At 40.6% G+C, this 24,765-nt stretch overlaps 1 protein-coding gene across 9 annotated transcripts in view; it reads left to right on the top strand.

The window, feature by feature from the left end:
- The window catches only part of SNX29 (sorting nexin 29), a 287,808-nt gene that overhangs the window by 73,910 nt on the left and 189,133 nt on the right, over positions 1 to 24,765 (top strand). For all 9 annotated transcript variants that reach the window (XR_012787430.1, XR_012787431.1, XM_075566130.1 and 6 more), the window contains one exon: positions 20,824 to 20,927. Coding sequence is in view for 7 of the 9 variants with exons in the window: in XM_075566130.1 (XP_075422245.1) it covers positions 20,824 to 20,927 (104 nt within the window). In the remaining 2 variants the exon portion in view is untranslated. The remainder of the gene's footprint in view (positions 1 to 20,823; positions 20,928 to 24,765) is intronic.

Raw genomic sequence — 24,765 nt, forward strand, 5'->3', positions numbered from 1 at the left:
TTACATCTCATTGCCATTTCATCAAACTCATGGGAGCACACACAGTAAGTCACAAAGAGCCAGTAAGCTGTGGTAAATCAGGGCTCTGAAATGTACGTTGCCTAAATCAGGAACAGAATTGATTTTCCCATGAGTTTCCGTCCTCTGGATCAATATACTGGAAGTACGGATATAGGATAATGTATCTGTCATCTAAATGTATCATAGGTTGAACTTGATGGACGCATGTCATTTAAAAAAAAAAAAATATTCAACCTCATCTACGGTGTAACGATGTAACTTGGTAATTGGTATCACCTCTATGCTGATGACACAAATTTACTTCTCAACCCCCGACCTTACACCTGCTGTACAGACCAACGTTTCTGAATGTCTCTTTGCGATATCATCCCGGATGGCCCTCTGCCGACTTAAACTTAACATGTCAAAAACAGAGCTCCTCATATTTCATCACAAACCTAGCCCCACCACCTCCTTCCACATTACTGTTGTAAGTACTATCATTCACCCTGTAGCCCAAGCACGCTACCTAGGGGTCACACTCGATTCTTCTCTCACATTCGCCCCTCACATTCAAAAGGTTTCTAAAACCTGTCGCCTTTTCCTCTGTTGCTCGACAGCTAAAGCTCTGACACAGGCCCTCATTCTCTCCCGTCTCGATTAATGTAACCTCCTGCTGCCCGGCCTTCCTGCCTCTCACCTGTCTCCCCTACAATCAATCCTAAATGCTGCTGCCAGAATCACTCTACTCTTTCTGAAATCTGTCTCGGCGTCTCCCCTGCGAAATCCTTTTCCTGGCTTCCTTTCAAATCCCGTATCACACACTCAATTATCCTTCTCACTTTTAAAGCTTTACACTCTTCTGCCCCTCCTTACATCTTAGCCCTAATATCTCGTTATGCACCACCCCGACTCTTGCGTTCTGCTGGAGGATGTCTTCTCTCTACCCCTTTTGTATCTAAAGCCCTCTCCCGCCTTAAACCTTTCTCACTGAATGCCCCACACCTTTGGAATGCCCTTCCTCTCAATATCCCACTAGCACCCTCTCTATCCACCTTTAAGACCCAACTCAAAAAACACCTGCTTAAGGAAGCATATGAGTAGCTCTGAGTGATAGTTTTACACCGCATACATAAACCTTGGCCCTTGCAGACGCACTTACCAGAACACCCTCCTACTGTCTCTGTACGTCCTTCCTACCAACTGATTAGATTGTAAGCTCTTCGGTGCATGGACTCCTTTTCCTAAATGTTACTTTGTCTGAAGCACTTCTCCCTTTTGTGTTTGTTTATTATTTGTTATCTATATGTTTGTCACGTGTGTTACTGCTGTGTAGCGCTATGTACATTAATGGCGCTATATAAATAGACATGCATACATACAAAGTACAGTAAAAGGAAATATAGGATAAAGTCTGTCTAAATTTAGCATAGGTTGAACTTGATGGACGTATGTCTTTTTTTTCCAACCTCATCTACTATGTAAGTATGTAACTTTGTAACTATGCAACTATTTAACCACTGCTCTAAAGACTCTGGGCTTTCCGGAACAGCACAAGGGCAGGCAAAGCATTAAAAAAATAAAAATAAAGGGACTATCATGTCAGCCACGAGATGCTGTATCGCGGCGTCCTGGAAAAAACAGGACGCTCCCTCTCTGACCACGGTTAGACATAGGATATGGCACATCTCTGTTATTTAGAAACTTGCTGAATTCCCGAGAGAATAAGTTTCCCCAAATCTGGGATCCCTGGTTTGCGGGAGAAGGGGGACAAGGAGACAATAGAGATGTATCCTTTATAGATAGAGAGGACCAACCATTCCCTCTGAGGTTGTGCGCACAAAGCCTGAAACAATGAGCATTTCCTATAGAACATGGGTACTGGTTAAAAGTTTAAAACCTAAGGCTGATGGAGTCCTCCTCCCCTTCCCCTATGTATTTGTCTGGTTTGTTTATTCTTTAAATGTGTTAGTTGGTAGTTGTTGTTAATTTGACCCAATCAATACTGTTCAAATTTGACTGAAATGTTGGCTAGCTTGGCCCGTATGTTATTTAATGTGAAAACTGCTAGATGTGATTCTGAATATTCCCTTTTTATTTTCTGTTTCCCATTGAAAACTGCAAATAAAATGAAGTTAAAAAAAAAGTGACACTGCCCCCCCCCCAAAAAAAATGTTTTAATTACAGTATCGCAGACTGCACCTTTTTAAGTTGATAAACAGAGTAATGTTTTAACTTCCATTTGTCTCACAGTTTACTTGGGTATCAACACACATACCTGCCCCATTTGGCTGCTGTAATGTGTTTATTCCTGAGTAGATACAGTACTAGCCCCAGGTTTCAGATGATGAATTGTGAACAAGCTTTTTTCCTTTTCTTGTAAGAGCATCTGGCTCTGTGGCTCCTTGGCAGGGCAGGCTGTTGCGTTGGCAGCTTTGGAAAAGCTCCCTGGTCTCTTGCTCCGTGCAGTTTGTAAGGACTGTCTGGTCTGCTTGGATACTGTTTCCACTTAACACCTTTACCCCCTCCCCCCCCCCCCCCGAAATCTACTTTTAGAGGGAGATTTGCACAGGATTTGTGATGTGTGGGCCTTGTGTCCTCTAAGGAGATATCACATTTGACGATAAGGCACTGCGGGAGTTCAGCTATCCCCAACTAAGCTTCGCTGGGTGGTAGCTATGCCATGTTCATGCTGGCAATGTATTGCAGAGCAAGTTACCATCTGGCAGCAAAGAATGGCATAAGTCCCACTTAATAAGGTGTATTGGAGTGTCAATAAAATGAAAGCGCTCACCCATGATACCAGCTGAGCAATTTTTTAACATATGTTTGATAATATAATATTCTGTACTACAGAATATGCAATCTCTGCTACTTTGTACATGAATAGTTCTCCTGGAAGATTTAACAGTGCTATATATTATCAAGTTAAGGGAATATTGCATAAAAGTGGAGGATATTTGCTTTAAAAAAAAAAGAAAAAAAAGAGATACGCATGTTTTTGTAACTTTGTACTGTTAATCCTTAACTCCATGTCACAATAACAATACAAATTATTATTTTTTTGTAGTAGGAAAAATGTATGTTATTTGTGATGGGAAAAATATACGAGTTGGTACTGCCTAATTATTCAAAGCTTATTATCCACTGGTTCCTAAATCTGATCCTGTGATAAATATGTTGTAACATAAAGCAAGGTTTCACATTAGAGAAGGAGTGGCTTTGTGGTAATCATAGGATAACCATGTTAGAAACCCAGAAGCAGATTTACTAACTTCGTCCTTCTCAGTCGTTTGAACATCTAATTTATTTAGGCCTTTGTGTCGGGTCTCTGGGCTGCCTCATCGGTTAGATTTGAAGCCAATTAAAGCAGAAATTCCATGTACAACACAGTCGGTTCAATATAAAAGTGTTTCCGGCACACAATACTACCACCTAACAATGGGGGCTGTACCGAGATAGGGGACCACCTTGAAGACGCCGAAGAAAACGGTCAAGAAAATGAATGCAAGTCGCAGATTTCATAATACATAAAATGCAAATGTAAATCTGCCCACTTGTTCCATAAATCCCCAAGCTTGTCGCAGACAGACCTATCCGAAAATGTCGCAGGTAACATGGAGTCTACCTAGCGCAGGTATACTTCAGTGCGAGTTGCAACAAAATAATAACTTTGCACCTACGTTTTGCCTTTGTTACATAGAGCCCTGTGTGCGTATGCTAAAGAAGTGGATGAAAACAGGCAGGAAGGTTTATACTAGATCACTGATACCCAACTGGAACCCCTCCAAGTCCGTGAGGAGTCTCCAAGGGGTTCGCCCCCTAAAATATATAATGGTGGATCCCAGGCAGTGTGTTCCTGAGACCATGTTTAGACTGCACACTTGGTAAGACCCCAAACTGCACCTTAACATGGGTGGTTGTAACAGGGACTTATCCCTGATTTAAGTAAAACTGTCTCTAAATCCTCTGAGGAATCCAGCAGGGATCTGGTTAATTGCAGCCAGTCAATTAACCAGGCTTCACCTGGCTAATCGGAGCTCTAGAGAAACCTCCTGTGGGAAAGTGCAAGGAGAGAATCCTTTGCACAAGTGCGCTGACACAGGAGAGCAGAAAGACTCTTAGCACACAACTGGGCTGACCTGAGGAGAAGACGATGTCTTGAGCACAAAGGCTGTGCTGACAACAAGACACACCAGACTGATATTCCTGGGAGAGGCTGGACTGCAAAACCGGAATCGCCGGACCAGCACGATCAGATAATTTTCGTTTATATTGCTCCCTGATAAACTATTCTATGTTTTTGGGACTGGGAGCTGGCCTATCCAGCCAGTCACAGATAGGGCATGTACTGGTCAGTTATTCTCCAAAATGGAGTAGGTTTTCATTTGTTTTGTTCTGTGCTGTTTAAATGAACAGGCTCAATAAAGCCATGTTTTCATTTCGCCCAAATCCGTCTCCGTTAGTGTACCTTGCACACATCTTTTACAGTGGTATAACTAAAATCTCCTGCTGTAATCAACAGTTGCTCCCCACAGTGCTTTGCATCCACAGGGGCATGGCATTGTGGGACGTGACTTTGGAAGATCCTGCATTAATTTACCTCTTTCTCCCCCCATGCTGTCTGCACACATTGTGGTGCAGTTTGGGGCCTTATTAAAAGGGTGTGCCCTGCCCCCTCCCACCCCCCTGCCCCCAGCTCAGGACATAATACTACCTGGGATCGGTCACACAGTTTCGTTCGCAATAGTCTGAGTAGGTAATAAGATTTATTAATTATGAGTTTGCAGGACATATCTTTTCTAGCGGGGGATGCACAGTGTTGGGAAACACTACATTATAGCATAAGGAGGTTTAGGAAACATGTCAACAAGACAAATTCTCTCCTAGAGAACATGATCACTTCATGTTGTTACAATTGAAAAAGTTCTCTCAGGAAACCGCAATCCAGGGTTACATTATCATCTCCAATATTTGCTTTGAATTAACAGGAGTTTAAACTCTGTGTGGAGAGCACTGTGCCCAATAAAACGGGGAAGCAAACTTGAGATGAAAAAGCGACATCTCTTTTTGTCCTGTGTATTTTGCAAGTAAGGCACGTACCACTGGCTGTCACTCAGTGTCTCTCTGATCTGTGCATACATTTACTGTTTGATTGTGTTCCTTTGTGTCAAACATTTAAAATGAGTGCAATCATTTAATTAGTCTGATTAGAGGTGTCCAAAAATATATTGTTATTTACAGAAGCTTTATTTGGCAGGCTTTACAAGGCATTGTGGCTCGTTTTTGTTAAGTGGTGCTATTCAGTAGGATGCCTTCCATCCCTGAAAGACCCCTTATCACGGAGTAAAGGTGCAATCCCACATAGTCGGCCACTTGAATTTCTTCTGGGCCTCTCAATGGGGAGGTGTTTGTCAATCAAGTGTTTTCTTTCCCCTTATCTCACCCTGTCCTTATCTCAAAGGACGTGGGTGGGAAGGGGGGGGGGGGCTCTGGCTGTACAAGCACTTGCTGATCACACCGGGACATCATCACACAGGAGGGAGCAGCCAGAGGAAATCAAACCCCTCCCAAGTGTCACTTTAAAGCGATATTTAAAAATACTTATAGGAGTCAGATTTCAGTAAAAAAAGGTGTCAATTATGCAGATAAAAGTCGGAAGTGTGTGGTGCTAAAGACTATATACAGAACAGCTGGTGTATAGATAATATAAATGGACATTCCTATGACGAAGCCTGAATTACATATCTTGAAATGAGGCTATGTACTGGGTTCACCTTGAGAAAGCGCTCTGTTGCGCGAAACGCGATGGTAGAGCAATGCCTTGCAATTTTTTCTATCATGACCAATAATTTATAATTTTATGGAAAACGCACTTTCCTTCTAATCAAGTCTTTTTTGGATATCCCTGGCTGTGCTCTGCTACCTCCTTCTTATCAATTATCCAGATAAGACCCCTTAAAAATGTCACTGGAATTAGTTCACTTTGGTGCTAGGAGGTTAGATTGGTGCGGCTCGTTAAAGTGATTTTTTTTTTTTATGGGCATAGTTATGGACGGCTGGGAGTTGTCATACTTGACTTTGAGATATACTGGTAATATAGCAAATAAAAATACTCTTGCATAGGTCTGCAACCCTGCTTTTCCCCATAATCTCTTAGCATATGCTTCTAGTGCAGCCAAGGATTCTGGGAAATGACATGTATCTGAGCACACTGTGTCACCTTTTGCTTCAAATCCCTTTTAACATGGACACCTACAAGTTTATTCCATATTACACGGCTTTTCAGCGCAGCCTGGGTTGAAGAAGTGCATAGCCAGGAACCCTACTCACAGACAGTTGTTTCACCGAGAAAAAAATTAATAAAAAAATACATACACACTGTATGTGTATGTGTATATTTTGTTAATTGTTTTTTTGTTTTTGTTTTTTTAAACCTGTTCCTAAACACATTGCAGACAAGGGTTAATATGTTTAATGCAGTATAATGTCAAAATTGATGGGCTTGAAAAACTTTCCTTTCCATTTTCCTATTCATTTGAACAATCCAGACTTGTTTCAGAGCGGTATACAGTATGTCATTTGATTATCTAGCTCTCTGTGCTCTTGCACGTTTATATAGCATTACGAACATTTCATTATTGAATTCCCTTGAATGTTGAAATGAGCTCCCCCTCAGACTAAAATAAAGATTTTTGTATTTCCTTTCTTTATTTGATATTCATTTTCCATCTGTGAAGGGAGGGAATAGATTTTTCTAAGCTTCTATAAGCATGCAAAATCCAATTGAGTGGTAACAAAAGAAATATCTAGATTTAATTTGCTTTATTGCTTGCGGACAGCATAAGGTATTTCGCAGAAGCATAAATTGGGCAAACAATTTTTTTTTACATGAAAGTAGAAAGGTCGGTCTAAGGTTGGCATCAAGTAATATGTTTTCTATGCCAGGTGTGCGCAGTCTTTCCCTGCTGCGCCCCCCTGCCAGCTTCCCTCTCTGCACGCCCCCCCCCTCCCTTATCTTGTCTCCGGCTCTCGGCGTCAAATGACGCTGCGGGGTCACGTGACGTCACATCACGTAACCATGACACCACGTCACCCAAGACAAGTGAAGTTGCAGAGTCCTCACGGGATCCCCTGGCATTAATGTAAATGCCTTGAGGAAAGAGCACTGGGCCTCTGCAACCACCGCGCCCCCCCCCCCAGTTTGCGCACCCCTGTTCTATGCTATGTGTTGAATATGTGAGACACAAGTCTTACCAACTGTACGGTAATTATGTTTTCCGTGCTGCAATCAATCTTCTAAATATATGGTGAAAAAAAAAATTGTTTTGTAAATACTTGTCGCGATATTTACTTATTTCACTTACCGGTGTATTCACTAAAAATTAAATTGCCCCTTTCTATCTATTTGAATAAGGATTTACAGGGACTTTTTAGGGGGCACAAGTTTAGTTGAAACAAGAGCTTTGATCAGGGCTCTTCAACCAGTTATTCAATTGGGCCAGATGAGAAAACATTTATGAGAAGGGCCACAACTTATTTATTGTATTATCATTTTAGATCGTCACGAGAGACCAGGTTTCTTAACACTTTTTTATTACTGGGATCATTGATTTGAGCAAAACAAGATGGTAAAATAAATTGTAATTTAATTCACGAAAAGACATACACACAATGTAACACAATTCACAAGGTTAACACACTTACTGGGAAAGGGGCTAATGAATAAATCTGTTTCTGGAACGAAATTCACCAAGATTACCTTTTTAGAGCACTTTCCAATGACCGGTAGTTACTCACAAAAGTCCTGGAACTGTTTTTGGCATGCAATGCCAGACACGACCGCTACGTTCTCAAAAGCGGGACGTAGAAACTTTTCTGAGTTCAAAATCTTTGAAGCTGGCTCGCGTCTATTCAGGCCAAAGCATCTTTGAATTTGCCGCTGTTGGTTTGGCACTTGGAATCTCCCGATCCCAGCAACCCAGTAAAGGCAAAAGACAGATACATCTTTAATGGCGCAAAATTAGTATACAGTCCCAGTAATACAGTTTTAACATCTGAGTCCCAGAGCTGACACTCTAAGACCCTAACACACGGGTAACCAAGTGGGCTTAACCTTTATTGATGAGCCTGGTTAACCCCTTCACCGTCACAAAAATGCATTAAGAAACTTGACAATTATAATATTTCAACATCTGTACCATATTGTCATGATAATCATGTGATATATTACATCTGTTAATCAATCTGGTGCTTCAGGGGTTAATGTAGCTACAGTTTGATTGAAAAAAGACAACGTATTGGGTTTGACAAGATCAAGACTCTTCCTGAGTTTGTCCAGAGCTTCAAAGAGGATTTAATTGGTGGGTTATCACTTCTGGCCCCTAAATATACAAGATGTGTTATATGGGGCTGATCGTCTCGAGATAAGGGCAGTTGATTTGCTAGAGATGGGATTAAAATATGGCTCCCGACAACTTTACAAACCGGATCCTTTTAGAACTACTTCGAAGGCATTCTCTGGAAGGTTCTGCAAGGTCCAGGGGGCGTGGCCAAGAATTCAACGAAAGAGTGACTTTATTAAAAAGGAGCATATCGTGTGATGTCATCTACTCTGCATAGTAACAGGTACATATTTGTAATCGTGGCAAAAAGACAAATCAAACCGTACCACACACTATATGGGTAAGAGGCGCCAAGAACCATTTGTCACTCAAATGTAGAAGCAAGACGGTCACAACTAGTCTCATTATGTCCATCATCATCGCTTGAATCTATTTATCTGACTCAAGTGTGTCTAAGTATTAGAGAAAGGAAGTTATGAGTGCGTTTATATATTGAGGCAAAGAGTTAAACTTAATTTTTAGGAGCTTTTTTTCTCTTTCGTAAAACCGTCAACCTAGAAGCTGATTTACGGCAGGAGTGGGCTTATGTGGTTCCCAATTGCAAAATAATGGTACTGTATATAAAGCTTGCCCTGGAGTTATGGAATCAGCATTAAACAGGTGTGTTTTGGACCAAACACGTGAATTTTCATATTTCTGCGCCAGTGACCTCTCTCGGGAAAACCCTGATATATGGTAAGGTATAGGGATTTATGTTTTATCCTGTTATTTTAAGAAATTGTTCTGCATTTACTGTAATTGTATGTTCTTGTAATTATCTTTTTCTGTAATCTGAAGGACTATATTTTTTAATGTATATTAAACAATTCATTAATAAGTAATAACAAAACCAAAATCCAAGCCGTCACTGCTATCCCTCCGTAGTCTTGACCAAGCGTGGTAGAATCAAAAAAACTTTATTGGTTCATAAACATCAACAAGGATTAACCTCCAACGCGTTTCATCCCGTAGAAGGGACTTTATCAAAGAGCTCTTTGATAAAGTCCCTTCTACGGGATGAAACGCATTGGAGGTATATCCTTGTTGATGTTTATGAACCAATAAAGTTTTTTTGATTCTACCACGCTTGGTTGAGACTACGGAGGGATAGCAGTGACTGCTTGGATTTTCGTTTTGTTACTACTTTCCATGTGACCGGCTGGAGCACGCAGACTTCACTGCAGCAGGAGACGCAGTTCTACACCAGCACACACGGCATTTCAAGCACATGTTGTGGATACCAGCCAGCTGATTTAAGAAACACTTCGTGAGACACGAGGATTCGGTAAGGGCAGCAGTTTCTGTGTTTCTTATTTGGGGATTTACTCGGCGGCATGTAAATTCATGTGTCGCCCTGTACCTCCATCAGTTACTGCCTAATAGCCCCCACCCCGGTTTAGTCTATTCACGTGTGCCTGATTCATTTAAGTATTATGCTTTATATCTGACTGCAGTATTTGGTCACCTTCGTGATTCAACTCACAGGACATATGGGTCTGTTTATGCAATAGCAAGTTTTGTAGCATCGGGACACTTGTGGGGTCACTCCCTTATTTTTTCACATTCATTAATAAGTAATGCTTTGGGGCTCTGAATCAACTGTTCCACGCTCTGGAGAGAGTGTTTACATTTTTTTGTGTGATAAGTGCATAGTTTTTTCTGTAATAAACAGGGACCCGAGACCCTGGCAGATAGATGAATTTACATATTTTGCATATTTCTTGGGTGGTGAAAGTGGATAGACCTGATTGCAATTGAGTAAGGGGTTTAATATTAACTCATTGAAAGTACCTTGCTCAGCATAAGGCTGAGTAGGCTAGAGTAGCCGTGTATTAACCCTGGTTGCATATCTAAGTCACGTGCTCACTTGTGTGCTGTTTGTGACAGATGGTATATGTGGACGGATTAAGGGGAGATATTGTTCAGTTGAGGGATCTTTGCGAAGGTGAAAAGTGGGACCGCTTGTGAGCGGAGTATTAACCCTTGTCCTGTATGCAAGTCACATGCTCACATGTGTGCCATACGTGACACACACATTCCCATTATCTTAATTTACAAGTGAGTTTTAGTGTGCAATATTGCGCTTTGCTCCTGCTAATTTCATACTAGTTTCTTGGGTAGCTGAGAGTCCGAGGACCACATTCAGGCCATTAGAGCCACAGTCGTTCTGCTGGCCACCAGTTGAAGAGCCCTGGAACAGATTGTGACTTTTTACCCTCTAATTCCTTAGCCGCCGGAGAGAACTGCGATATTTTGCGCTGTGATGTCTTGTTGGACTCATGGGTATAGAATAAGCTGTGTGTTCTTTTCTACAACCATTGCCCCAACTCCTTTTTCCTCTGTTGCATTCATTCCACATTTCACGGTTCATGTCTTATTTCTACTAAAGCCGTGGAAAATAACTTGGATACCATTAGTATGAAAGGTTAGATTGAAAACTTTTATTACTTTCTTTGTAACCTTTACAACTTTTTTATTTTTTTTACTTCTTAAGATTGGAAATGTTGCTTCTTCAAGAGCGAATGCGACATCTGCACAGATTAATCAACCTACACAGTTCCCCCCCTTTATTGTAGCAACAATGTTGTCTTCTAAAAATGGTAATATGTACCAGATGAACAGATGTTCATTCGCTTTATATTTAAAGGTGATGATGTATACATTTACTCAGAAGAGCATCATTTTTGTCTTGTATCTATTCGCATGAATGTACTGTATATTAAGTACTTTATTCCAAGTTTGCTCCTTCTCTGTCACCTTACCATATGAGGGGTGTCCAAGGCAGACGTTAGGGTGGTTTTGCATGATGCACATTTTAATGGGATGTATCAAATTCTTTTCACTCTGCGCCATTTTTAACTTTGTTAAAAAAAAATACAAACAAAACAAAAACCTGCGGTGTTTGTGGGGTTAACAGACATTCAATGAAGGAAAGTCTTTGGCCAATATAACAATGTAGGTGGTATTCTGTGAACTGCAATAATGTCAATGAAAATGCTATATGCATTACTCTGTACATTGTCAGGGTTTTTATAAGAAGAAATAATTACTATTATAACTTCGGCCCTATAATACCATAACGGACATCACAAAACAAAGATGGCGTGCGTTTTTTCTTTTTATAACCCTAATCAGAAAATAAAGAGATCTCAATTTTATTTTACTTTGATTAGCTCTATTAGGTTTAGATGTCAATTTTTAAAACGTTAGGCATTATTTTAACAGGATTTTTTTTTTTATCTTGGGTCTTTGGGGGTCTATTACTGTACTGAAGCTATTTTTAAGTTGTGCCTCTTTGCATCAATGTATGATGGACTTTGCTCCAGTTTTTGCCCTACGCTCGTTGTCTTGTGATGTGGTCTGTGTCAGTTGGAGTTACATGACACAGATTACAATGAGATATATCAAACTGTGCCTCTTGGGTGGTGTAATTTTGGGGCAGCACATTACCCATCCCTCCCTCCACCCCCATATACAGAGGACCATTGATGTCCTTGCGAAGGGGCACAGTTAATGACTTGCCTTTAGACCCGGGGTTGGCAACTCCAGTCCTCAAGGGCCACCAACAGGTCAGGTTTTAAGGATATCCCTGCTTCAGCACATGTGGCTCAATCAGTGGCTCAGTTGATGACTGAGTCATTTATTGAGCCACCTGTGCATGAGCAGGGACTGATTGAGCTACCTGTGCTGAAGTAGGGACTGATTGACCCACCTGTGCTGAAGCAGGGATATCCTTAAAACCGGACATGCTGGTGTCCCTTGAGGACTGGTGTTGCCCACCCCTGCTGTAAACACTGTACTCAGACCAGTACATTGGAAACTCCTAATGCTTCTCAATCCGATTTTTCTTTAAGAATAATTCACATCTACTATGGAATTTCTTTACTGATCATTTCTTTAGTGAGTGTCTACAGCACAAAATATCAGCACACTCCATATTCTAGTTAAGGCTCGCCACGGTCGGCTTCAGTCTCCTAGGTGAATGTACCGACTCTGCAGGTACTGTACCTGTTTTGGGCATTTATACCTATTGAGTATTAGCTGAATGTGTTTCTCGGTGTGTGAGGGCTGGAGACGTGCTGATGTTTTGCCCAAGTCTGCAAACCAGTTGTAATTTGCCCATATTCCGTGTGAATAAATGTGTGGCTGGAGAGGGGGAACTTTTTGAGCGTATGTAAATAGAATAAGTACTTTACAAACTAAAACGATCTCGGTCTCTCTCACTCTTCATATCTCTCCCCCAAAAAACTGATTTCCGTGTCTGGTGGTTTGAATATAGATTGTCTAGGGAAATTCGATCATTTGCTCGAAATTGTCGTATTTCGCTTGAATTTACCAATTTCAGCCAAACGTTTGTTTGCTAAAAAGTGTGTACAAATGTTTTGTGAATTTTAGGACTTGTTTGTTATTTATTTCCTGTTACATTGTACGATTGTGTTTTTTTTTTTTTTTCACATTTTTTACTCGCCATAACTGATTTTCCAATTTGTTGGAAAGTTCCAAATGAATAACGTGTGAAGCCGCCCTCTGATCATCGTTAGGGAAGGCTGAGAGAGCCACGGGTCTGTCCCCTGCATCCATTCATTTAAGCTAGAAACCTTCAGCTAATTAAATCAGCTGGGGATTGATGACATAATGCTTATGAAACCAAAAGATAAATGAATTACATATATATATATTTTTTTTTTTATCATAGAGAAATAGAGTGTATATGTGCAAATAATACCAAAGTTCTACTGGAATAATGTTATTTGTGTCTAGTAATCTGCATATGTTAATGGCCTGTGTAGAACTCGCTTGCACTTCCATCGTGGAGGAGAAACCAATTGTCACGTATTTTCAGTTTCATGTGCTGTGCGGTCTGAAATCATTGCTACCCTAATGTTATCATTTACATCTGATGTGAACACACAGGAGTCGATTTACTAGTCTTCCAGTAACAAAACTAGGACAAAATCAGCAGTTTGACAGTCAGAAGACTTCAGTAAATATTACCGATACTGTTAGTAAGGAAGGATTCAATAGAAACATTAGTGTTTTTTTAAATATATAACCCTGTCATCGCTACATAAGTTATCATATGGTCCTGGTACCATAAGGTCTGTGGCACTTGAGTGTTGTCAACCTACTGTACTGCCATTGTAAGGGTTAATAGATTAAAACTAGGGAATTTTTTATATATATATATAGAAAACAAAGAACAATTCTTGCGATCCTACCAATTTGGGCTAAAATATACTAGTGACATGTTTACATTTAGCACCTAAGTCTGTGTGACAAAGGAGTCATTTGGTTGCATCTTTTGATCAAAACATGATTCAAGCCGCCAACCTCGTCAAGTTAAACTCTGTTTAGCAGGAACCTACACTGAATATATGCAGTATCTTATTGTCCTATGGAATAAACTTTGTGAAGTATGTGAAAGTGCCCTGAAGGGGTTTAATAAACGAAGACGTGTTCTTTTGTTTTCCATAAATGTAAGGCCAATCCTTTTACCAGCTGCATACTTCACAAAGGGAGGAGCGCGGCAATATGTACAGTCATTTCTTTCTTTCTTTCATAGACCACATGGTGAATTTATAGCATTATTGTGATAATCTAAAAAGAAAAAATGATGTTGTATAATAATAATAATAATAATAATAATAATAATAATAATTATTATTTACAAAAATAAAATAGATTCTAAACTATTTTGAAATGTGAATAAAAGTATATATTATTGCGCATGTTCAAGAATAATCCCAACGCCCCCCCCCGTCCCATCCTCACATGAACGTTCCCTCACCATTTTTTCTAGAAAAAAGGTGCGTGTGTGTTACCTTCTCTTGACTTGATTGAGTAAAGAATCAAGGTAATCAAATTTTTCTTCTTTTTTTTTTTTTTTTAATGAAGACCTCAATATAAAATGTGTCAACCATGGGCAGTGACCCCTATTCTCCTGGCTTCCCCGGTACACACCGAGAACCATAACTTAATCTTAAATAATTGTATTGTTTCAGTGAAGGGGATCATTTGGGTGAGCAATCTTGATTGATGTGTGTCATTACACGTCAAGAAAACTGTCACTTTGTCTGGCTTGTGGGAAAAATAAATATTCACTTTACCTTTTCTAGCTTTATTCTCACCGGGGAAAAAAAAAAAGGTGTCAAGTCCAAAAGAGACATGTTAGGATCATCATATTTTCCCCCATCATGTCTGAATGTGACTTGCTATGGGAATTTTAATTGTTTGCAGACACAATTGTCGAGGCTTCCTTCCCTTAAGCACTCATTAATTGAAACGAGAGTACTGCTAAAATATAACGTAGCCTCAGGTCACAAACAAGATGCTTGCTCAGCCGTACAAGTTACCTTCGCTTGCTTTACTATTTTGGAATTCAAGCTGTCATTTAAATACCCGATAGAATGGTGTGGATTTGAGGAATCATTTCAATTAATGTTCGAAAATGTCAGATTTAGCTATTAGGGATTGTACAGGGGCGAGAAATAGTTTGTGAACCGTTTAGGATTTTTATATGTTTCAAACCTAAAATGTTATTAGATCTTAATCGAAGTGCTAATAATAGATAAAGATAACCTGATCAAACAAATGACACACAAACTATTTTTCATACTTTTTCAACATTTATTTATTCACAAATGATTCAAGATTCAATATCCATGTGTGGCAAAGTATGTGACCCGTTTAGATTCAGTACCTGGTGGTGCCCCTTTGAGCAGCAATAACTTCAACTAAGTGTTTCCTGGAACTGCTGGTCAGTTTCATCAGTTTTGAGGAATTTTGGCTCATTCCTCCTTACAGAACTGCTTAAACTCGGTGACATTTGAGGGCTTACTTGCATGGACAGCTCGCTTCAGGTCCTGCCACATTTCGATGGGGTTTAGGTTCGGATTTTGACTAGTCAATTCTAAAATGTTGGGTTGGCTGTTGGAGATGCTGTGACCGCGGTTCACACACTTTTTTTCCTATTGTACGTCACTTCCGGCTGTAGCAGGCCGGCACCACGAGCAGCGAGGACAGGAGCTGCCTACGTCTCAATGTCTGTGGTATACAGATAAGGAATTTGTGAGTACTGACCGGCTGAGCACCTCATCGCGGGACGCAGGGTGGAGGTGAGGCGGAGGGTGACCGGGCCGTGACTTACTTAGAGGTGCCTCTCCAGGAGGAGTCTCTCTGTACTTCTACCGGGTAATTACCTTAGCCCACCACCCTGACGTGAGTACCGGAGGGCTGTATAGCATTATATTCCTTATAACTCAATACTGGTGTCTGTCTCCAATCAAGTGGAAAATAATATATCCCTTGGCTGGGGTAGTAGCCTCGGTGTTCCTAGGGGTCATCACTATATTTTTCTACTAATTCTAAAATGTGGATTATTTTTTTTCTGCAGCCATTTTTTGTAGATCTGCTTGTATGTTTAGGATCATTGTCTTGCTGCATGACCCACTTTCGCTTCAGCTTCTGCTCAAGGACAAATGGCCTTACATTCTGCTCTAGAATCTTCTGATACAATGCAGAATTCATAGTTGTGTCAATGATTGCAAGCCACCCAGGTCCTGAGGCAGCAAATAAGTCCCAAACCATCACACTCCCACCACCATGCTTGATTGTTGGGATGAGGTTCGTCTGTTCGAACGCAGTGTTTTGTTTTGGTTTTCGCCAAACTTAATGTTTCTCATTGAGACCAAAAATTTCTACCTTTGACTCGTCTGTCCAGAGAACATTGTTCCAGAAGTCTTGTATATCATCTATGTGCTCTTTGGCGAGCTTCAGACAGGCAGCAATGTTCTTTTTAGAGAGCATTGGTTTCCTCCTGGTTATCCTTCCATGAATACCATTATTTTCCTGTCTTTTTCTGATAGTTGAGTCATGAACAATCACATTAGCCAAGGCGAGAGTGGCCTGCAGATCCTTGGTTTTTACTCTGGGGTTCTTTGTGACTTTCTGGGTGATATGCTGGTTTGTTCTTGGAGAGATTTTTGTAGGATGACAGCTGCTGGGTAGATTGACTGACTGTGGCTTAAGAGAAAAAAAAAATAATTAAAAAAAAATATATATATACCAAGTTAGATACTTTGTTATAATTTATTTATTGGACATACAGTAGGATGTATTCATTTATTTGTATATTTTTGCTTAAGATTCTCTATATTGATGGTATACTTGGCACTGTTTACCATTGTCACAATTTGTATCACATGCACTTATATATTAAATTGTATGACTATAATACTATCACTACACACACAAATTAGGTTAGCGCTTTTGGAGATATATATATATATATATATATATATATATATATATATATATATATATATATATATACACTCTCCCTCTCTCCCTCTCTCCCTCCCTCCCTCCCTCTCTCCCTCTCTCCCTCTCTCCCTCTCTCCCTCTCTCCCTCTCTCCCTCTCTCCCTCTCTCCCTCTCTCCCTCTCTCCCTCTCTCCCTCTCTCCCTCTCTCCCTCCCAAAGCGCTAACCTAATTTGTGTGTGTAGTGATAGTATTATATTCATACTCTAATATATACAGTAAGTGCATGTGATACAAATTGTGACAATGGTAAACAGTGCCAAGTATACCATCAATATAGAGAATCTTAAGCAAAAATATACAAATGAATGCATCCTACTGTATGTCCAATAAATAAATTATAACAAAGTATCTAACTTGGTGTCCAAAGGAGCAGGAGACTTTAGCATACTGCACAGGGTGAGTGATAGGCTTCAGTCACAGATGCATTCCAAGATGCACTTTTTTTTAAGTAAAAAACGCTCTTGCTTTATCCATTGTAACACCGCCGGAAGAAGAGGTGTGTGTGTGTGTGTGTGTGTGTGTGTGTGTGTGTGTGTACAGCTCAACCTCGTTATAACGCGATCCGTTACAACGCGAATCCGCTTATAACACGATACAAGTGTGGCTCCCAATTTTTGTATTTCTGAAGACTTTACAACACGATTATTGATATCTTAAATACTTTATTGTACAATGAATACAATTCTACAGTATTTGTAACGCGATCCGCTTATAACGGCATGTGATTCTTTGGACCCCAAGCACAGTGTTATAAGGGTGTTGAGGTGTGTGTGTGGGTGTTGAGGTGTGTGTGTGTGTGTGTGTACCATAATACTGAGTTAAGTTATGGTGAGTAAAAAAAGTGACAAAAACCCTCCACAGGAAAGCAAATATGCAAATATAACTGTATGCTCATCTGCATGTCTTAGGCAGGCCTGCAACCCCACCTTTCACCATTATCACCCAGCATACAGCACTTCAACTGCAGCATGGGATTCTGGGAAATGACATGCAAATGAGCACGCAGTGCCACTTTTTGCGTCAAAAACCATTTTTAACATGGTTCCCTTGCTGCAGTGGAAGTGCTGTATGCTGGGTGATAATGGTGAAAGGTGGGGTTGCAGACCTGCCTAAGACATGCAGATGAGCATACAGTTGTGTGTATATATATATATATATATACTATGGGTGCATTTATACTGTATTATACAATTCTATTTTCTCACATATTTCTAAATATTCTTTTAAAGGCTTTGTTTCTACCTTAAATCAACATGTTGAGAAATAAAAAAAAAATACAAAAATGTCTTAACTTAAGGCACTGTAAAGCTGTAGACTTGCAAGGTATATGCATAATGTAGCTATGGCTTCTTAGAGTATGGTCTTAAAGTGGAAAATCTCTGTAAGATCAGAATATTAACCACATTTGACTTGACTTACTGCTATACTGAATTCAGGCATCTTAATTGTTAGGGAGACATGCTGAGCATTGCGAAATGCACTGAATAGTCCCTAACAACTCTGTATAATTGTAAGGGACCTTTTATAGAAACCTATTTTTGTACAGTAAGTAAAGTATGTCATTTATTACTCACTGAATGGTTGCCAGTTTATCAATATGTGGCCTCTGGGAATTGTGAGAATTTTCAGTTTTGGTGCTTCTACACTGATTGTGATAGAGAACTGTGTGTTTAAATACGTGAAGATTCTAGAAAGCCAGGTGTAATTTATTATATAAATATGCAGGTGTCATTTATTATATAAAACATATTATGCCTTGTATTTGTTTGTCACTCATTCTCTGTTGCATCACTCCCTCTGCACTTTTGCACTTCCTTTGTCCTTATATACTATGGTGATGCTATGCGCTCCTGTGATCTATACCTCTATCTGTCCCCCTGTGGTTTACCTCAACGCTCTGTGTTTTACTACTCTGCTTAGCCCCTTTTTTTTGCTGTCAGTGTGTGGGTTACTGTGCACCGAGGCGGTTTTACAGACTGCGCATGCGCGATTTGCGCTGCCGGTATCTCTGGTTGCCTGGGAGAGTTAATGAGGCATCTGCGCACAGCTGTGATGCGCGGCGCACTCTCCTTGCTGGCGTCCCGGCAGACAATGTGTTTTGGCCCACTGCGCATGCGCGGCGCGCGACGTTCCCCCGCACGGGCAGTAGACTCTGGGACCAGTGTCTCAGGGTGTCTCTCTCCTAATAGTTTAAGTGTTTACTCTGATGTCATGATGAATCAATTAGTTATTCAGGTAATAGGGGAGGGGGCATGGAGCACAGCTATGTTGCATATTATGTCTGATTGCTTGTTGGTGATTGGTTCCCTTTGTTTGCATTGCACTATGGGTGAGGGTATATATGTTTGGTCACTTACACTTGTGGGTTGCACGGCCCTGAGGAAGGTCTCTCTGTGGGACCGAAACGTTGGCTTACGTGTATTTCATGTTGTGAATATAGACTTTTGGATTAACCCCGAGCGGTCTGCTGTCTCTTTACTGGTCTTTGGATTGGTTCGTATCATATATATATATGTATATATATATATGCAGGTGTCATTTATTATATAAAATATATATCTGCAGGTGTATTCTCTCTCTCACTCACTCACTCACTCGCATGCACGCACACTCTCGCACACATACATACACACACACCCATATCCCTTTGAAGATAGGATCATTTCAAACCTAAGTATTAATTATGCTATATTCATGAGACCTGATAACTGAATTTATGCTGTGAAAGATGTTTTCTATTTTGTCCTGATTAAATTAAGAAAACAACTGTGCCGCTGACTATTTGGATAATGCGCTCCGACGTCTGATAAAGCATTACCAGGGAGGTTGCCAGGCGGTTCCCCTCTCCCCCCCCCCACTTGTCCCCAGGAGAAAGGAAACTGGTGGTAAAATGGCCGCGGCTATTTATTTATACATAAAATTACGAGGGGTAAATGCCACTCCCTGCCAGAGTGCTCCTTTGACAGAAGGCTGCCCGCCAGTCTGGCCTTAAGAAGGCCCCCGGATGCCTCCTCCCCTGTGCTGGGGAGGGAGGGGTGGGTGCGGGCCAGCGAGGGGAAGGCCAGAGTCCCCCCCCCCCCGGTCATGAGACCCCCCTGCCCATGGCTGGGGGGGTTGCTTTATCTTGCATCGGATAATCCATCCGTCAGGAAATAAAAGGACTGATAGCGAGGACCCACCTGTGTTGGTGAAAGGGAAGGTGTTTTGATATTGGTGAATGGTGCATTTGTGATCATGTGATTTATTTTTTGGGGGTATTTTGTTTGCACGTTTTATTTCCTAGTTCACGCAGAGAACGAAATTGTAGGGCAAAGCCGTACAAAACTGTGATGACGTTGTGGGAGATGTATCAGCAGAGAAAGTGCCACATAGAAGTCTGTATTGATGCGTTGCTCCATTTTCTGATTGGGTTTTGTGTCAAATGTATGAAAGTGTTTTATACAAATTGTTGGCCACAAACGTTTACGCCACCTTGGACATGGAAGCTTTGTAGTTGTTAACGCAAACACAAGATACAAAAGTGACGCACAGAGATGGCCTTTATTATATCCATCTCAATACAAACTGTGTATCATAGAACTCCTCCCTAACTCCTCACTAAATTGCAAGCTGACACAAAACTTGGACCATCAAAACTTGATACATTAACGTAAAGAGAGACAAGATGAGTGATGCAATTTGAGATATATGCTTTATTTAACACAATAACATATGCTACATAATAATTGTTCTTGTATAGCGCTGCTAGTTTTATGTAGCGCTTTACAGAGACATTTTGCAGACACAGCCCCTGCCCCACGGAGCTTATAAGCTATGTTTTTGGTACCTGAGGCACAGGGAGATAGTGACTTGCCCAAGGTCACAAGGAGCTGACACCGGGAATTGAACCAGGTTCCCCTGCTTCAGACTCGGTGCCGGTCAGTGTCTTTATTCACTGAGCCACTCCTTCGCTATATCCGTAATATGTGCTATAGCCCAGTCGCCACTTTTTATGGCCCTTTTGAAAAACTACAGTTTTTAATTAACTGTCCCATGTTTCACCATTATTGAACCACTCATGGTGTTCAGCTCTCACTTCCATAATCTAAGAAACCCTATTTTTCTTTGTTCTTAATAGCCATTCCAAACCTACGGCATATGGATGCAGAAATACTTCCAGAAGTAAAGCCATTGATAGACAATGAGGAACTAGCAAGCTCATATGAAAGAAAGCTGATTGAGGTAAGACTTGTATCTGAATATTTCTGCATATTATCCGTGCAGAAAATTCCCTATGAAGTTCATAACTTTAATGCTCCAGACCCAAGCAATATCCTAGAGTACATGTGGGCTTTTTAAAAATAAATAAATCCGTTCTGTACTATGAGAAAATACTTGTAGCATTTATTTTTGTAAAACAACTCTGAATTACATTTTTAATGTATTCTAATGTAACAAGACATTTTTGTTTCTTTTGCAACCATTTACAAAGTCACACTGACTGCAAAATACTCCTCTGCAGTTATATAGTGAACCCCCGAGCTGAATCTTTGCGGATCGATCAGCAACTTAGCTAATTACTTATTGTGTGGATTGTATTGATGTGCATATAAAAGGGGGACTTTTTTTAACGGTATCTTGGATTGCTGCTTAAAGGTCAGAGCCATTGTACATATAAACATGTTTACATACACGTATGTACATTATGTTCCCAAAAGGAAGCACCTTTGTTACATAATGTTGACATGGATAAAGATACTCCTCCTGTCAATGCTATTTCTCTTGTATTTTATCTTGAACACCTATCGGGCCTGGAGAAAATGTGATTATTTAGAGATCTTGATGCTTTGTTTTGTGCCAGAATGAGAAAACAAATATACTGTAATGCTGTAGAGATAGTAAAAAAATAACCGCTCTTTATCTTCACTTCTAAAGGAACTTCACTTCTTTACCTTTTTTTTTTAACTTGTAAAATGTATACATTTTCCTATTATGATCAAATTAAAATGAGCCAGAATAAAATCTTGACAATATAAGGCCATTTGTACACATTTAGTACACTATATTGTGGAGTCCCAGATAAGAGCTTAAAATTATGTGTATGGATTCAACTGAAGGCCAATAACTTAATCATAGCCTGAAAAAAAAAATTGACATTAAGATCATTAGTACTAATGAGTTAAAGGGACTGGGATGGAAAGTGTTCTCATAAAGCTTGCGGTGTTCAAAATGAATGAAAATCAAAATATAAAAACCATTCATGTTTCTATTGGGTCATTCATTTATTCATTTCCTTTTTCCCCCACTGTGTTACCAAGTGGCACCAGCTACACAGACAACCTATAATTGAAATTTCCAACACAAGTTTAATATCAAGTGATAGGAGGAAAACGCCTGTCTTTTTTAGTACAGTACGACGCACACACGCATGCACACACGCAGACACACACACACACACACGCAGACACACACACACACGAAACCGCAGACACACACACACAAGAAACAGCAGACACACACACACACACACACGAAACAGCAGACACACACACACACACACACACACACACACACACACAAGAAACAGCAGACACACACACACACACACACACACACAAGAAACAGCAGACACACACACACACACACACACACACACACACACACACAAGAAACAGCAGACACACACACACACACACTCAAGAAACAGCAGACACACACACACTGCACAAGAAACAGCAGACACTCCACTGGCAAGTCCATAAAGGTAGGTGCTTTTCCCATAAAGTAATTATAAGACATACGATACCTTTTGCATATTGGAGTCCCTGTCCTGTTTTCTTCTACTATTGTGTTGCTCCTGACACTTGGACGGTATGCACCCGGATTGAATCCCATTATATATGTGTATATATAATTTTTGGCTTTTTGGGGGCTATGTCTAAATCCTGTTAGAAGTTTCTGTTTTACCCTATTGCTTATGGCCAGAGCGAGCCAACTTGTGTTGTATTTATTCTTACATAGTATTGGAGGTTGAAAAAGGCCTAAGGCAGCATAAAACCTTCATTCCGTCCTTCCACCGTGGCAGTTATGGGGTTACATAAGATGATTGGCATTGTAGGGAAGATGGGTAACTTTCAATAAGTGGACATCAGTAAAGCAAAAGTGATTGATCAGCAGCACATTAAGAACCAGCACTATAACCCAGCGTGTCCATGAATATTTATATAACCCTCTGTCAGGAGCGGCCAACTCCAGTCCTCTTGGTGCCACCAACAGTTCAGGTTCTCATGGCATCTCTTCTTCAGCACAGGTGGCTCAGTCATGATGACCAAGCCACTGATTGAGCCACCCGATCTGTTGGTGGCCCTTGTGGACCGGAGTTGGCCACCCCTGCTGTATGGCACCTAACCTTAAATACACAACACATGTATTGAATGGTTATTTTTTTTCGAGATGAGCTTTATCCAAATGACATTAATTGCTAGACCGGATTTTTAATTATTTAATTTTTATATTTGCCATTCATCTCAAAAGCATTTTGATTCGCATATTTTCTCAAGTGTCTGTTCAGATGTTTTGCAGTACGGGAAATCCTAACAAAGGAGATTGCTTGGTGCTGCTGCCATGAGCTCCATAGCATTTAATTTCACTCCAACATTTGAAGGAAGTTTGTTTGTCGGTTGTGGTGTAAAAGTAATAACTGACTACGAATTAATCAACTTTTCTGCAATGAATCCAGATGGTACTGTGTTGGGAAATGGGTTCTCCCTTCCCCCCCCCCCCCCCTGTTAAAAATAGATGAAGTCAGTGAATTTGTAGTTGCAAAGGATGGGGCAGAGTAATAAACTGTGTGAGCTTTTCCTCACAGCTGTGAAAATGCTCACTTCGACGCTTTAACATCCTGCTCCGGATATTTCATTCATGGAAACCTTTCTGCACCACTTTTTATTTATTTATTTTTCACAAACATTTTTATTGAGTTTTCCAACATAACATAAGAAAAGGCAAATTAAAAGGCAAAAAAACCCCCAATGTTTACATACAGAGCACAAACAAAATAACAGCGATAAACAATACCGACACAGGAATTTGCAATTGGCCATATTCTATATGCATAGATGTCCAAAGACCGTTTGGTTGGGCCAAGTTTATCGTTGCAATATATCCGGGATCACCCAGAAATATAACAACAAAATATTAAATTTCCAAAGTAAAAACAGTAAATTCACTCACACACAGGTAAAACTGCCCAGCGTCAGCCGCGAGGCTATCCGGCAAAACCTCTTCTTCCGCTTGTACTCCCGCTAACGCGTCCGACAGAGGAACCTGACGAAGCATCACTGCGAAACGCGTAGTTCCCTGCCGGAGCTCATTGAGAGAGGGACCTAGGCAGCCGCCGGACATCCGGTTCAGATCCTCCCTCCCGGTCCCGCTGTCGGACGCGTTAGCGGGAGTACAAGCGGAAGAAGAGGTTTTGCCGGATAGCATCGCGGCTGTTTTTTATTATCTTTTATCATTTCTTGAGTTCCACGAATTTGCGCTGACCATCACCATACTTTCATTGCCGTTATAAAAAGAACCTGGGATTTGTCTTCTTCAAGGTCATGCTGCAGCAAAATCAACAAGGGCCAGTATACATTTTTTAACATCTTTTATTACTTTTAGGCACAGTCATTTAAGTCCATAGGCGTTTAACATCCACACGCCGTATATAGTAGGGTGCGCCCCAGTTCCACACTCTGAATGTCTCAGGCTGTCAACCTCTCCATTGTCATCGCCCCATTCAGTCTGTTTTCCACTGTCTGTCTAGGTGGGGGAGCCCGCTTCTTCCAAGCGGCCGCAATCGCATATCTAGCCAGTCAGAATGAAAGAGGTTAAACGTTTCAAGTGGTGATTAACATCCTCCACTGGTTTGGCTAACAGATATACTAAAGGGTCTATAGGGATCGATAATTCCGCTATATCTCTAATCATATTTTGAATTTCTGCACCACTTTAATGCGTAAAGTTCCCCCCCCCTGGTTTCTGACCTCTACCGCTTGTTCAAATTGATTGATTAAGCCGGTTTGGTGCACTATAC

The sequence above is a fragment of the Ascaphus truei genome, chromosome 11, assembly GCF_040206685.1.
Source record: "Ascaphus truei isolate aAscTru1 chromosome 11, aAscTru1.hap1, whole genome shotgun sequence".
Taxonomy (NCBI): domain Eukaryota; kingdom Metazoa; phylum Chordata; class Amphibia; order Anura; family Ascaphidae; genus Ascaphus; species Ascaphus truei.